Source organism: Nycticebus coucang, chromosome 17 (assembly GCF_027406575.1).
Source record: "Nycticebus coucang isolate mNycCou1 chromosome 17, mNycCou1.pri, whole genome shotgun sequence".
Lineage (NCBI taxonomy): Eukaryota > Metazoa > Chordata > Mammalia > Primates > Lorisidae > Nycticebus > Nycticebus coucang.
The window spans coordinates 88,005,573-88,018,579 of record NC_069796.1 but is presented as its reverse complement, the minus strand read 5'-3'; the positions used below and the strand labels follow the sequence as shown (position 1 = coordinate 88,018,579).

Sequence of the window (13,007 nt, the reverse complement as noted above, 5' to 3'; positions counted from 1 at the left end):
CTGCCCGCACAGAAAACGGCAACACTTCCCCCAGGACCACACTGCTTACAGAATACTCATGTGTTAAAAATTAACTCCGGGTGAGAAGTTTTACAGTGTCACCTGGGTTTTGATAAATCCTTACTTATCACAGCAGGGAAAGAAGAAAATAAAACCAACCTAGGCAAACACCTCCTTATATCAAACGCCTCCTTATATCAAACACTCACAATCACAGAAGTAAAACCAGAGGGCCAGTCAGTATCTGCCCACCTTGCCCTGAGATCAGTCCTTTCCTAATGGAGTTAGTACCAGAAAGCCTGAACTTTAAATATTTAACAGGATTTTCCCAGTTACTGACAAAATGTCTCTGCAAGTCTCCTTCCTAGGAGACAATACTGTCCTAGCTATCTGGTTAACACTGACAGCCATCTGGGGTCAGAAGGGTCTAAGACAGGCAGATCCTGAACCTGCTTTGATGAGCTGCGTTCTAATTTCTCATCCTCTATGGTGGCTGATTCTGTGGGTCAAGGGTATCCAGTCATTTGGTCAAATATCAGCCTAGATGGTGCTGCAACATTTTGGTTTTTAGTTTCCAGATGAGATTAACATGCACATCAGTAGACTTTGAGTAAAGCAGATTTTGTCCATAATGTGGGTGGGCCTCACCCAATCAGTCAAAAGGCCTTAAGAGAAAGACTGAAGCCCCCCGAGGAAGAAGGAATGGAAGGAATTCTGCCATCTGACTGCCTTGGGACTCAGATCCTAAGTTCACCCCTTGCCCAAATTTCCAGCCTGCCAACCTGCCTTATACATTTCCTATTTGCCAGCCCTAGCAATTACGTAAGCCAATTCCAAAAAAAGAAAAACAAAGAAGAAACCCACAATGGTAGGATGTGTCAAAGAGACACAGGAGCCACCTGAAAGGGACCCCAACAGCCAAAGCTGGAATGGTCAGAACAACAAAACAGTATTGGATTATAATCCAAAGTATAAAATCTCCATCCATTGCTCTATACTAATATAAACAAATGATTGACTAAATATATAACAAAGAAAAATATACAAGAAAACCAAAATAAATTCTCATGAGCTCCACAAGCTCCAGGACATGGACCTGCTCTCCAGGCCATCGGATACACTGGGACATACAGAAGGTGCTCAGTGACGACTAGTGGGTTGAGCAAAGAATGGAAGGATGAAAAACCTGGTAGCGGTTGCAGGGGTAGCTGCTGGCTGGGCCACCAGAGTCTCCCTCAGTCAGCGCCAGCCGGTATGCACACTGGTCCCATTGCTGGGGCCCCTCTACCTCCACCTCCCTCCATACTCCTGCAGAGGAAGGAAGCTTCTCTCAGCCCAGCTGGGTCGCTATCTCTCTGGCCTCCCAGAGCCTGAATGATTCTTTCCATCACCAAAGGCCAACTGTCCCTCCCCCACCAACTGAGGCCAGCAGCCCCCGAGGACAGGATGAAGGGATCAGCAACTGGGGTACGGGGACAACACAGCTCTGGCCTGTGTCCTGACCACTGCCTCCCTGCCCACATGCACCCCAGACTGTGGGCCTTTCCAAGTTGAGTATTCTGCCTCCCTCAGAGTGCTCATGAGTGTTGCTGGACACTTGGGATTGTGTGAACACAATTCACTTCCCCTCCAGCCAGCAGAATCCTTGGGAGCCAGCTCTAAACTGCCTCCACGAAGCCTCCTCAGGCCCTGCTGCCCCCACTGTTTTCTGAACCTCTGATGCAAAGTGCCAAGTGCTATTGTCCTGCAAGCTTCCAGTGCCTCTCTGCCCCCATCCTGCTTGAGGGCAGGCTTCCAAACACCTGTCACCCAGCCCAGGAGTGCACATGCAGGCAGAGGGCTTGCTGAAGGAATGAATGACACATTTACCACAGTCCCTCATCCTATGGTGTTCCCTGGGCATGTTGCGCTCAAATAACAGCACTTTAAATATGACATTGACAGTTATGAGATTACATAAAAGTAACACTTACACGCCATTGTAAACTTTACATTTATGTGCTTCAGACCAGCCAAAAACACATTCCTGAATTCTTGGAGAAGAGCTTCCTAAAGAGCCCCTGAGGGTGGCTGGATTGAGAAAATAGGCAGCCGAGATGTGTCCCTGTGGAAATTCCTGCCCATCCCAGGGATGAGGAGATAGCCTGGTGACACAGAGGCACAGCCTAGGGCTCCCACAGGCCTGGCTTCCAAACTGGCCCCACAACCTACTGTGCTGACCTGGGGTTTGGGCTGAACTGTGTCCCCTGAAATTCATATGTTGAAGTCCTAACTCCAAGACCTCAGAATGTGACTATATTTGGAGACAGAAGCTTTGAAAAGGTAACGACGGTAAAATGAGGACATGAGAGTGGGCCTTCATCCGATCTGAAAGGTGCCCTTGTAAGAGGAGGAGACACAGACATGGCGAGGGCCGAGGGAGGACAGCGGCATGGAGGCCTCAGAAGGAGCCAACCCCGCAGACCCTGCAGCCTCCAACACCGTGGGACAAGTGTCCATTGCTCAAGCCACCCAGTCTGTGGGACTCTGCTACAGTGGACCCACAGGCTACCAGGCCTGGGCACGTCCCCTCACCTTCCCAACCTTCCACTTCGTGAACTAAATAAAATCCTAAGACCCCAGCTGACAGATGGACCCCCTCTTGGCCAAGAGGACCCCAGAAAAACCTTAAAGCTGAGTTGGCCGCCATGAGGAAAAGTGAGTTCAGACAGGCCCTGTCTTGCTCCCTCACTTTTGGAGTTATACTTTGTAATAATAAGACACTAAACCATTAGCAGGCCCGAGACCGTGCGTGATGGAGTGACCCACACCAGCAGGCCAACGGATCACTCAGCAGGTCACGTGCATCTTGGTAAATGTCCAGTGGGTTATCTCTGATTACCAGTCAGCCTTAAGCTAAAATATTCCAAGCCTGTAGACAAAGCTTCATTTCTCTAATCAATTGTAAATCAAAACAGCTTTAAACCTACCTATAACTTGTAAGCCCGCCCCCTTTGAGATGTCCTGCCTTTCTGGGCCAAACCAATGATGCCTTCCATGTGTTGACTTACCATCTTACATGTAAATTCCGATCTCCGTGAATGTATAAAACCAAACCGTAAGCTAGCTATCACAGACCCATTTTCTCAGGGTCTCTTGACAAAATGCGTTGCAGGCCTTCAGTCACATACACTCAGCTCAGAACAAACCTCTTTCAATTACCGTTTGGGCTTCACTCCTGTTAACAGCTTGCTCCTCTGTACCATGGCGGAGGCCGTCCTGACCTCACAGGTCCCTGCAAGTCTCATCAGAGCCTCTAAAGCACCCGGTGCTGTGTACACAGGAGACACCCACATGTCACCTTGTCCCCTGAGTTAGCATGTGACAGACAGCACCCAGGCCTAGCATATGACTATCTCATTTGTGCCTCAAACAATCCAGGAGGCAGAAACCTCAGGCCTCAGAGGTGCCCCTACAGATAGGAAAGCTGTGGCAGGGGTGCGTATGTGGCTTACCCCAAGACCTGAGGGCAGGTAGGTGGCAGACCTGGGGATAGGGGCTGGAGCCCTGGCAGTCAGACTGAGTGGCGGCTTTCATCACCAGAGCTGCTGTTGCTACTTCTAGATCCGATCTGCCAGTCCCTGCAACCCTGGCCACTCACCTGGCAGCACTGAAAGAACCCTAGCAGGCGACCTAGCCAGGGTGTGGAAAGGCTGCCATTACCAGCAGCTGTGGCTGGAAGAGGCTGGCTGCATTAGACCTGGAGTCCTGAATGCTTGGGGAGGAGGGAGGTGCATCTGTGCCCAGACCCCAGGTTGGGAACTTGGCCTCTGTCCTTATAGTTATCCTGAGTGGTGCTGGAGCCAGGCCCAGGCCACAGCCCTCTCCTCACCCAGGAGCTGGGACCCCTCCCCTGCACTCCAACTCAACTAGACAGCCTCCCCCCACTGCTCCAGTACTACAGCAGGGGCCGCAGGGCACTTTAGGACTTTGAGTAGAGTCTCCCCAACCAGGACAGATCCTCAACTGCTCATGACACTGTTCAAGCCTGAACCTACTCCCTTCTATCCTCAGCATGAATGGCTCTTCTCTGCACTCTGAGCCCTGGCTCACTTCACCCTCACACCCACCCCAGTCATAGCCACACGATAAAAAGGACTGTGGCAGTGCCCGGGCACCAGACACCAACCAGGCTTTTTGTTGTAGCCATTACATCAGATCTTCACAAGCATCTTAAACAGGACTGTTACTATTACACTGTGTATCAGATAAAAATCCGGAGACCAAGCCACTGGCCCAAGATCATGAAGCCAGGTAGGGACCACATTGAGGGCTAAGTGATTTTCAACCAGTGTGGCTTAATGAGTGTAGAAATATGTGCACCTTATTGTACCCTCAATGAATCCCCAACAATAAAAATAAAATAAAGTAATAAAAAAAAGAAATATGGGTACTTAGGGAAGAGTCATATCCTGATGCGCTTGCACTGCTAGAAATAATGATTTAATAAACTTAAAGCCAATATTCGATTATTTATTGTAAGTAGATTAAAAATAGAATTAAGAAAATGATTGCCAATGATGGTCAAAGGGAACAAGACAGGAGGAAAGTGGATTAGAGAAAAGCAGGTAGACATTCAGACTGAGAGACCTATGCTGAGAAATTCAAAATCTGTTGCAAGAGCGACAGCGTGAAGTCTGGCCCTTTAAGACAAGCAGACTGTCTAGCTGGGACTGCACCTGTCCCCCATTGCAACTCAGCCCCAAGGTCTCTGGCACTGGGAGGCCAGGCTCCCTGCAGGTGGACTGCTCCCTCCAAGGTAGGACTGCTCTCTCTGAGGGAGTGAGCACAGGGGGTTGGGAAGATTTGCAAGAGAATGGGAAACCCAGCAGGAAAGCTTTCATCTCATAGGAGAGAAAAAGTCTCTCAGGGAGGTGAGGGGAAAGTGCCCCTCAGCTCCTGTTTCTCAGCACCGGCTGCCCACAAGCCTTCCCAGGTGCTGAATTGCTTATCTTGGGGTTTGTGCACAGTGCTCTAATTGGGGTCAGCCTTGACATCCTGCACCTGGACTATGTTCCTGGCCCAGGCTTTGTGTTAGGATCAAAAGTAACGTAGAGTGATAAAAGCAAGAAGTAAATCAATTGCAATTGAGGTAGTTAATGAAATAGTTTGGTTAGAAAATGCAAGCCCAAGGCTCAGTGCCTGTGGCTCAAGCGCTAAGGCGCCAGCCACATACACCTGAGCTGCTGGGTTCGAATCCAGCCCAGGCCTGCCAAACAATAATGACAGTTGCAACCAAAAAATAGCCAGGTGTTGTGGCAGGTGCCTGTAGTCTCAGCTACTTGGGAGGCAGAAGCAGGAGAATCCCTTGACCCCAGGAGTTGGATGTTGCTGTGAGCTGTGATGCCACTGCACTCTACTGAGGGCAACAGCTTGAGGCTCTGTCTCAGAAAAAAGAAAATGCAAGCCCATCAAGAACCATAACATAAGGGCTAAGCCTCCTGCCCACTTAATGTATTTAATAAAAACAGAGCTAGCGTGGAGCGAGGGGCTCACCACCGGTCCTCACGTAGGCCTAGGAGGTGGTCAGTCCCCCGACCCAGCTCTTTAAAAAACTTTCTCTTCAGGGTGGCACCTGTGGCTCAAAGGAGTGGGGTGCCAGCCCCATATGCCGGAGGTGGCGGGTTCAAACCCAGTCCCAGCCAGAAACTGAAAAAACAAACAAACAAACAAAAAAAAAAAACAACTTTCTCTTTGTGTTTCAACTATTCGTTTTTCCCTCATCCTCTCATCTCCACCAGCCACCAGGAGAAAACTCACAGCACGGTTTGGGGCTGGTCCCCAGCAGCTCAAAACTTTTTAAAGATTATTAATTAAATTATTTTCAAAAGAAGTTCAAAACAAAGTTGTTTGTTTGTTTTTTGAGACACAGTCTCAAGCTGTCACCCTGAGTAGAGTGCGGTGGCATCACAGCCTCACAGCAACCTCAAACTCTTGGGCTTACGTGATTCTCTTGCCTCAGCCTCCCAAGTAGCTGGGTCTACAGGCACCTGCCACAACACCCGGCTATTTTTCTGTTGCAATTGTCATTGTTGTTTTAGCTGGCCCAGGCCGGGTTCAAACCCACCAGCCTTGGTACATGTGGCTGGCGCCCTACCTACTGAGCTAAAGACACCACCCAGTATATTCATATTTTTACTCTTTTATTTTTTGATCAACATAATTTCAGTGTGCCATGGAAGTTTAACTATGTGCAGTGAGATAAAAAAGCTTTAAAAAAAACAGTGGAACCAAGGTGAGGTCTGTAGCCAGGTCTGCCTACCCAGGATCCTCCCTCAGGTACAGGCTGTGCTTTAATGGGACTCCCAGAGCACATGGGCACCCACCCAGGCTCATCCTGACCAGCTCCAAAGCTCAAATCTGCCCTAAAAGAGCAAGACAGTATGTTCCCAGCTCTTTACCGCACAGTGTACTAAGTCCTGGCCACAACCCCAGCAGGTGGCACTCAGTGCACACGTCCTTATGCAAAGAGCTAGTACAGTGAATTGCGACTTAATTTCATGGGTAAACTAGCTGAAAGCCAGACAGGAGCAGACTTTTGCAACAAACAGTGGAGGCTCAGGCAATGACGGCAGCCACTTCCGTGCATTGCGGGCAACCCACTATCAGAGCTGCTCAAATGGGGCGGAGGTCGCGCCGTAGCCAACTGAGCTGGGCACCTCACCTCTGGCTTTGGTTCACGCAATGCTGCCTAACTTCATGGTGCACTACACCATGTCCTGGGTCTGAGGGCTGCTGGCTCAAGAATTCTTCTTTGTTCAATTAGACTCTGCTCAGCTGAGTTTGTCAAAAGTTTTAACAACCCCCAATTGTAGGTAAGAGAGATTAAAACACAGGAGGTTCTGTAACTTGTTTAAGGTCACAGCAGGTCCTGGTGGGGCCACGATTCGCACCCAGTAGTTTCTGTCCTATGAAGGGGCAGACTGAGGCCCAGAAAGGCGAAGGGCCTACCCTCTGCCCATTTTGGGAACTGCCCTCCATGCACACCCGACAGCCACAGCCCGACCCTCCCACCCAGGCCTCCCACCTTGCTCTTTTCCTGCTGGAACTCAATCTGGATGCTAGTCAACTTGGCCCGCAGCTCTTCGTTGGCCATTTGGACTGGGTCTGTGTCCATCTCGGGCTTCTCGCCCTTGCTCCGGCCTTTCTTAGACATGCTTCCACTTGTTCCAGATGTTGGGATCTTGCAGTTCACACCTGTTCACACCTGACAGCCAGCAGGCGTGGCTACCAGCTCTGCCTGTGCTAACCTGTCATTGTGCAGGGCTCAGCTTGTCCTCCGAGTAAACCACCATCACTTGGGATCCTGAGGGGAAGGAGAAAACTGAGTTAGTGGAGCAAGATGGGGTGGGGCTATGAGATGGGGGTGGGGCTGGCATCCTCCTTGCCTAGGGCACTCCTGGGCCAGGCACTGCCTGATTTGGATGATGCCCTGCCACTCCTAGAAGGGATAGAACACTTCTCCAATGAGGACTGCAGCTGAAGTACTTGGAGGTATTAAGGGGCAGAGTCCTGGGCCCACCCCCAGAGAATCTGACTTGCATTTCTAACTAGTTCCCAGGTGACATTCCTAGGTGACTGCACCTTGAGTAGCTTTGCACAGTCCTATCCTCATCAAGATGTGACTACACCACCTATGAAGCTTACAGACCAGGGTCTGCAAACTCAGAGCGCCTGAGTCTCCCAGGTTCTTGTTTCCAGGCGGCAGATCTGTGCCCCCCCCACCCCCCGGAGCTTGAAGAGTGAGAAGTGTGTTAGGCAGGAATCTGCATTTCCATCCACGCTCTCTACAATTCTAGAGCATGGACTTTGGGAAATAAGTTTTTAGACTCCATAAAGGTTCGTGGTTTCCTCTGCTACTGGGTAGGTGATGCCACCCAGTGTCACAGATGGGGAAACTGAGATACGCAGTGCTTGAGAGCTAGTGGTGTCACACAGCCAACAAGAGAGGATAGAGTAGGACCCTGGGGGAGGTCGGGGAGGAACACAGGCTTCCCAGCCCCCCGCTGTGCAGGGGTCTAACCAGCACAAGGCACTGGCTTGGGAGGAGGCCTCTCCGCCCCTCCTTGCCCTCCCTCTCCCCTTACCAGGTCCCCTCATTGTGCTCCATGTGACCAACTGCCTATTTACTTAGCTCATGTCTAAGGATGCATGAGGATGTAGGTTCCAAGTAAGCAGGGCCTGGGTCTGTTTCACCCACCCAGCCCCCAACCCTCTGCACCTAGAACACAGGCCGGGTAGAAGAGGTCCCCCACCAGGATTTGCTAAGTGAGTGAATGAAGGAGTGAGCGAAAACCAGAGAGTCTGAGCCAGCTCCTCTATGTCGAGTCCTCTGGCAAGAGCTGGGAATTCTACCCTATGACCCTCGGAACACCTGAAGAGGTGGTGCGGTTGGCAAACCCATTTGGGAATGAGGCGATTAAAGCACAGAGAAGGTAAGTGAGCTACCTAAGGCCACAGAGCTACTAATTGGTAGACCCTCTAGGGGAAGAAAGGGACAGGAGAACATTCTGGCATGGAGAAAAGGAATGCCAGCCTCAAAGGGTTAGTCGGAAGAGAAGAAGTTGGCAGGAAGACTTAAACGCGAAGGCTGTCAGGAGAGAAAGAAGCGAGAGGGAAGGAGGCGGCAGCGGTCCACTCCTAGGAGGGCTGATGAGGCCCCGAAGCCGGCCACTGGCTTCAGCCACACAGAGCCGCCACGACCTCAGCTTGTGAGTGGGGGGGACACTGGGGTAGATGAGGGAAGTAGCCAGTAGGATGCTGGAGAAGGACCTGGGGGTGGGGGGGTTCCTCGCATCAATGACCACGACGCACATCCCAGCCCAGGGGCACTGGATGTGCGTCCAATGACAAGCCAGTTACCTTCCTCTTGAACAGGAGAGAGTGTGTTTCTCAACGCCACGAGGGATTGTTCAGGGGCAGTCAACATTACCCTGATGGATTCCAGAAAGGTACAATCTGTCTTCCATTAACTATGATCTCCATTTGCTTGAGTTTCACTTATTAGAGCCAATACACAATTCATTCCTGTCCTCCTCGGCCCTGCCCGCTTCTATAACCACAGCAGTTCTCAGAAATCGGCCTCCACATCTGAGGCCCGCCCTCTGTACCCTGAAGACAAGAAGCCCTCTTCAGACACACTCCGAAAAGGAACTTTGCCCCTTTCCATTCTATCCTGTGGCCACTTCCAGAAATGCTCACTCCAGAACTAACCAGACATGTGGTTCTGATAATAAGTTCCCAGATGTTCACCCCAATGACACAAGGCTTAGCACAAGGGAACATTAAGTACATCAGTCAAAACCCCGACCAAAACTCTGCATGGAGAAAGATTAGTGTCCCAAAGAGTAAAAAGGGCAGAAGAAAGAGCCAAATACAATTTGTGATCTCAGTTTTCTTTAATACATGCATTTTTTCATACTCTTCACTCAGTCACAAATATCTACTGAGCACCTGCAAGGGATACGGTGCACCCTGGGGATATGGCGGCAAACGGGACTCCACAGCCACACCTCACTATGCCGACAGTGGGGGTCGGGGGTGCAGGGGGGTTGTGATCAGGGAGATCTCGAATTCCTTCTCTATGCTCTTCCACATACGTCTAACTTTCTAATTCTGTTACTGCTTTTGAGAGGAAGAAATACAGAGTCTTTTTTAAAGAAAGGCAAACAAGTTTCACAAAAATTGGGAAGGGTTTTAGCTGAGAAGAATACAAGAGAAAAGCTGAAGAGAAAGAAAATGGGCTCCCCCAGGAGTGGTCCTACTGATTGATTGCCTGGCACAGGCCCACTGGCCCTCCTAGAATCTCCTAGATGGGGAGACAACTATGAAAAGGCATCAATAAAATAATTATGGCTCGTGGCGGATGTGGGAAGAAAGCAAACAGAGCATCCAGACACACCTCTCTCAAGTATCCCCAAGGCCAGGGTCAGGGCCAGGGGCTGAGAAGAAATGAACTGCCACCTCCTGGGGGTTCTAGATCATACAGAGAGTCAGGACTAGTAACATGCTTTTCAACCCAGTGCAAAATGAAAACGTGAGGCTCCTTGTTGAAAATTATTGAAACTTTCATGTTGGCAGCAACAGACACTAAACAAAGAGGGAGACCCTCTGAGCGCAGGAGACCCTCTGAGCACAGGCTCTGTAGAACTGCACAGGCCATGCGCCCATGAAGCTGGCCCTGGACGGAGTTGAAGTCCTACCTGGAGTGTGCTGCAGAGCCATTAATAGGATCTGACTTGGGCTTCTTGTGCACCTCTGAGTTGCAGACAATAGTAGCCGCACCCCTAGGGTGGTGGTGAGGATGAGTGGGTCCCTGCAGGCCACATGTGAGCACTGTACACACATCAGGGCTGTCCGCCTGTCACTGAAGAGCACTGGGCCTGCAGAAGCAGAGACAGCTGAGATGGAGACTGGGCCCAGGGATGTGCCAGGCGGTGTCCAGAGAGGGAAGACTAGAGGGAGTTTTGGTAGTAGAGCCAGCAGGACTGGTTCATGGGAGGTGGACATTTGCCAGATGCACACTGCATGCCAGTACACCCAGCCTGACCCTGCAGCCTTTCACAAGGCCCAACAACAACACCTGCCAATGTGCTGGGCTCCAGGGCCTTGTCTGGCCTTCTTAGGCTTGCTGCAAAATTTCCTGGCCTCATTAAAGCAAAGCTTCCTGGTGACAAAGTTCTAGAAACAAACCAAAGGGTTTGGGCCCTGGTTTGGACCCTAAGGGAGGTAAGGGCAGAGCGTTGATTGGACAGCACATCTAAAGAATGTGCTTTTGGCTGATGATGACTGTGGTGGGCTGAGTGGCGGCCTCCAAAAAGGTTAAGTTCATCCTACTTCCCTAAATGTGCTGATGTGTCTTGGAAGATATAATCAAGTTAAAGATCTCAAGATGGGATCATCTTGGATTAGGAGGGAATTTAAATCCAATGAAAAAGTCCCCAGAATACATCCCCAGAACAGACACAGAGAAGAGAGGGCCACAGAAGAGAAGCCGGTGCAGTCACGACCTTGGAAAGCCCAGGGTTGCTGCAGCCACCAGGTGCTGGGAGAGGCAAGGCCAGAGTCTTCCCTAGCACCTTTTGAAGGAGTATGACCCAGTCGACACCTTGATCGTAGACTTCTGGCCTGCAGAACTGTTAAACTTACCACCTAGCTTGTGTCACTCTTTATGCAGTCACAGGAAGTTAATATGCTGGGCACAAAGGGAAAAAGCACTCCTGGGACACACTCGGTACTTTGCTGAATGCCTGAATCAGCTTCTCAGAACACGAGTCGAGTCTGAATAAGCTTCGCGTCTTTCCACGTGGCATGGAATATCAGTAAGATAAGATGATATCTTCCCACCAAACAGAGGCTGCACAGAGTAGCCTCACATCCCTCTGTAGTCACAGCTCACATCGTAGGAGGTGAGACAGCAAGGCACCTTGGTCTCCACTCTGCAGACAAAAAAGGTGAGCCTCAGAAAGCTGCAGTGAGATGCTCACGTCCATTCAATTATCGGTGGTTGTGATGGGATTTTCAACTCAGATGTTCCACCTTCAACCCTACAAGCCCTCGTATTTTTATGATGAGGTTAGCACAACATAGATGCAGAAAATCAGCTCCTGCAAAACACTCAAATCCAAATAACATCGAAAGAGTGGGAATCCGAGATCCTCACCAGGAGGCCTCCGCAACACTTCCTGCTTATTTCACTGAAAATTATGTGGAGACCCCAAGATATGAAGGAGGCAGATTGGTAGAATCAAATATTTTCTGTGAGTAGGAAACAGTTTATCCTAAAGAAGTTAGTTTTTATTTTTTAAACAAACATTAATTACTTAACTAGCCCTTAAAACAAACCCTGAGTTAAGTATATACTTTGGTGTGAATATCTGAGTCTATTTGAGACCATGTCAACTTAAAAAGCTACAAAAGTCTTCCTATCCCAGTAGGAATTTATTCTTCTTGGGAAGTAATCTAAGGAAATAATTCCCAGAAGGAAAAAGCCATGTGCCTAAAGATGCCAAGTGCCGTATAATTTGAATTGTTGGTAACAATGGAAAATCCAAACAATATAAGGGCCCCAAAGCTGGGAGACAGCTGAATGAGAAGGGCCGCCAGCCAGTTGAGAAGCAGCACAGGCCAGGATGAGAAGGGAGCACCACGGCAGCAGCGGCACACGAGCCTGCCTGGGGCCGAGCCCTAGAAAAGGGAACGGTGCTCTTTATCAGTTCACACGTGCCACTGTCAAGTTTCATTTTGAATCCCGTGACTGTTATAATACTGTCTGTGCAGTCAATACAAATAATGAAAGAGATGGTTCTGGGCTCCTTTGAAGCAGAAATGGAATAGCAGAATGAAGCTCACATCCCAGGCCAGCACTGACTCCTTCCGTGAGCTCTCTATGGCTCAGTTTCTCATCTGTAAGATGGGGAGTGTCAGAGTCCCTACTCCAGAGAACTTCTGGAGGATTAAATGACTTCTTGCTTGCAAGGTTGTTGGCACAGTTCCTGGCATAGCCGTGCTCAAAATATGACAGGTTCTTTACCACCGCCATCATCCCAGTTGCCCCATTCTGCCTGACTTGCTAGTAATGTCCATAGTTTGACCCAAGATTTTTCCTGTGACTATCAAAAGTTGGTTGCATGAAGAGCAGCGTGCGGGAGATAGCCCCCAGCACTCAGGCCCAGCAGGATGTGACTATCTGGAGACCAACACTCTCTTCTCTCCCACCTCCCACACCTTCCAGGGAACAGTGCCAGGGATCCCGAGAGCAAAGGCCAGCAAGACCTACACGCCCAGCCAGAGGGAGCTCCTTGCACCACGAAACAGTGTTGATAAATCTCGTTGCAGCCACGCAGCGGAGGCATGAACAGCCCCCATAAGCCAGCGAGCTGTACCCCAGCGTCATGGAGCGAGTACAGGGAAGTGAGCGGGGACCACGGTAAGTGCTCGACACTCGCGTCTACTCTGACCACCATGAC

The 13,007-nt window shown here is 50.1% G+C and overlaps 1 protein-coding gene across 8 annotated transcripts in view; it reads right to left on the bottom strand.

Moving 5' to 3' along the window:
- JAKMIP1 (janus kinase and microtubule interacting protein 1) overlaps positions 1 to 13,007 on the bottom strand; it is a 170,273-nt gene that overhangs the window by 77,877 nt on the left and 79,389 nt on the right. For all 8 annotated transcript variants that reach the window (XM_053567225.1, XM_053567226.1, XM_053567221.1 and 5 more), the window contains exon 2: positions 7,067 to 7,345. In XM_053567225.1, coding sequence (XP_053423200.1) covers positions 7,067 to 7,195 — 129 coding nt within the window. In that variant the 5' untranslated portion in view covers positions 7,196 to 7,345. The remainder of the gene's footprint in view (positions 1 to 7,066; positions 7,346 to 13,007) is intronic.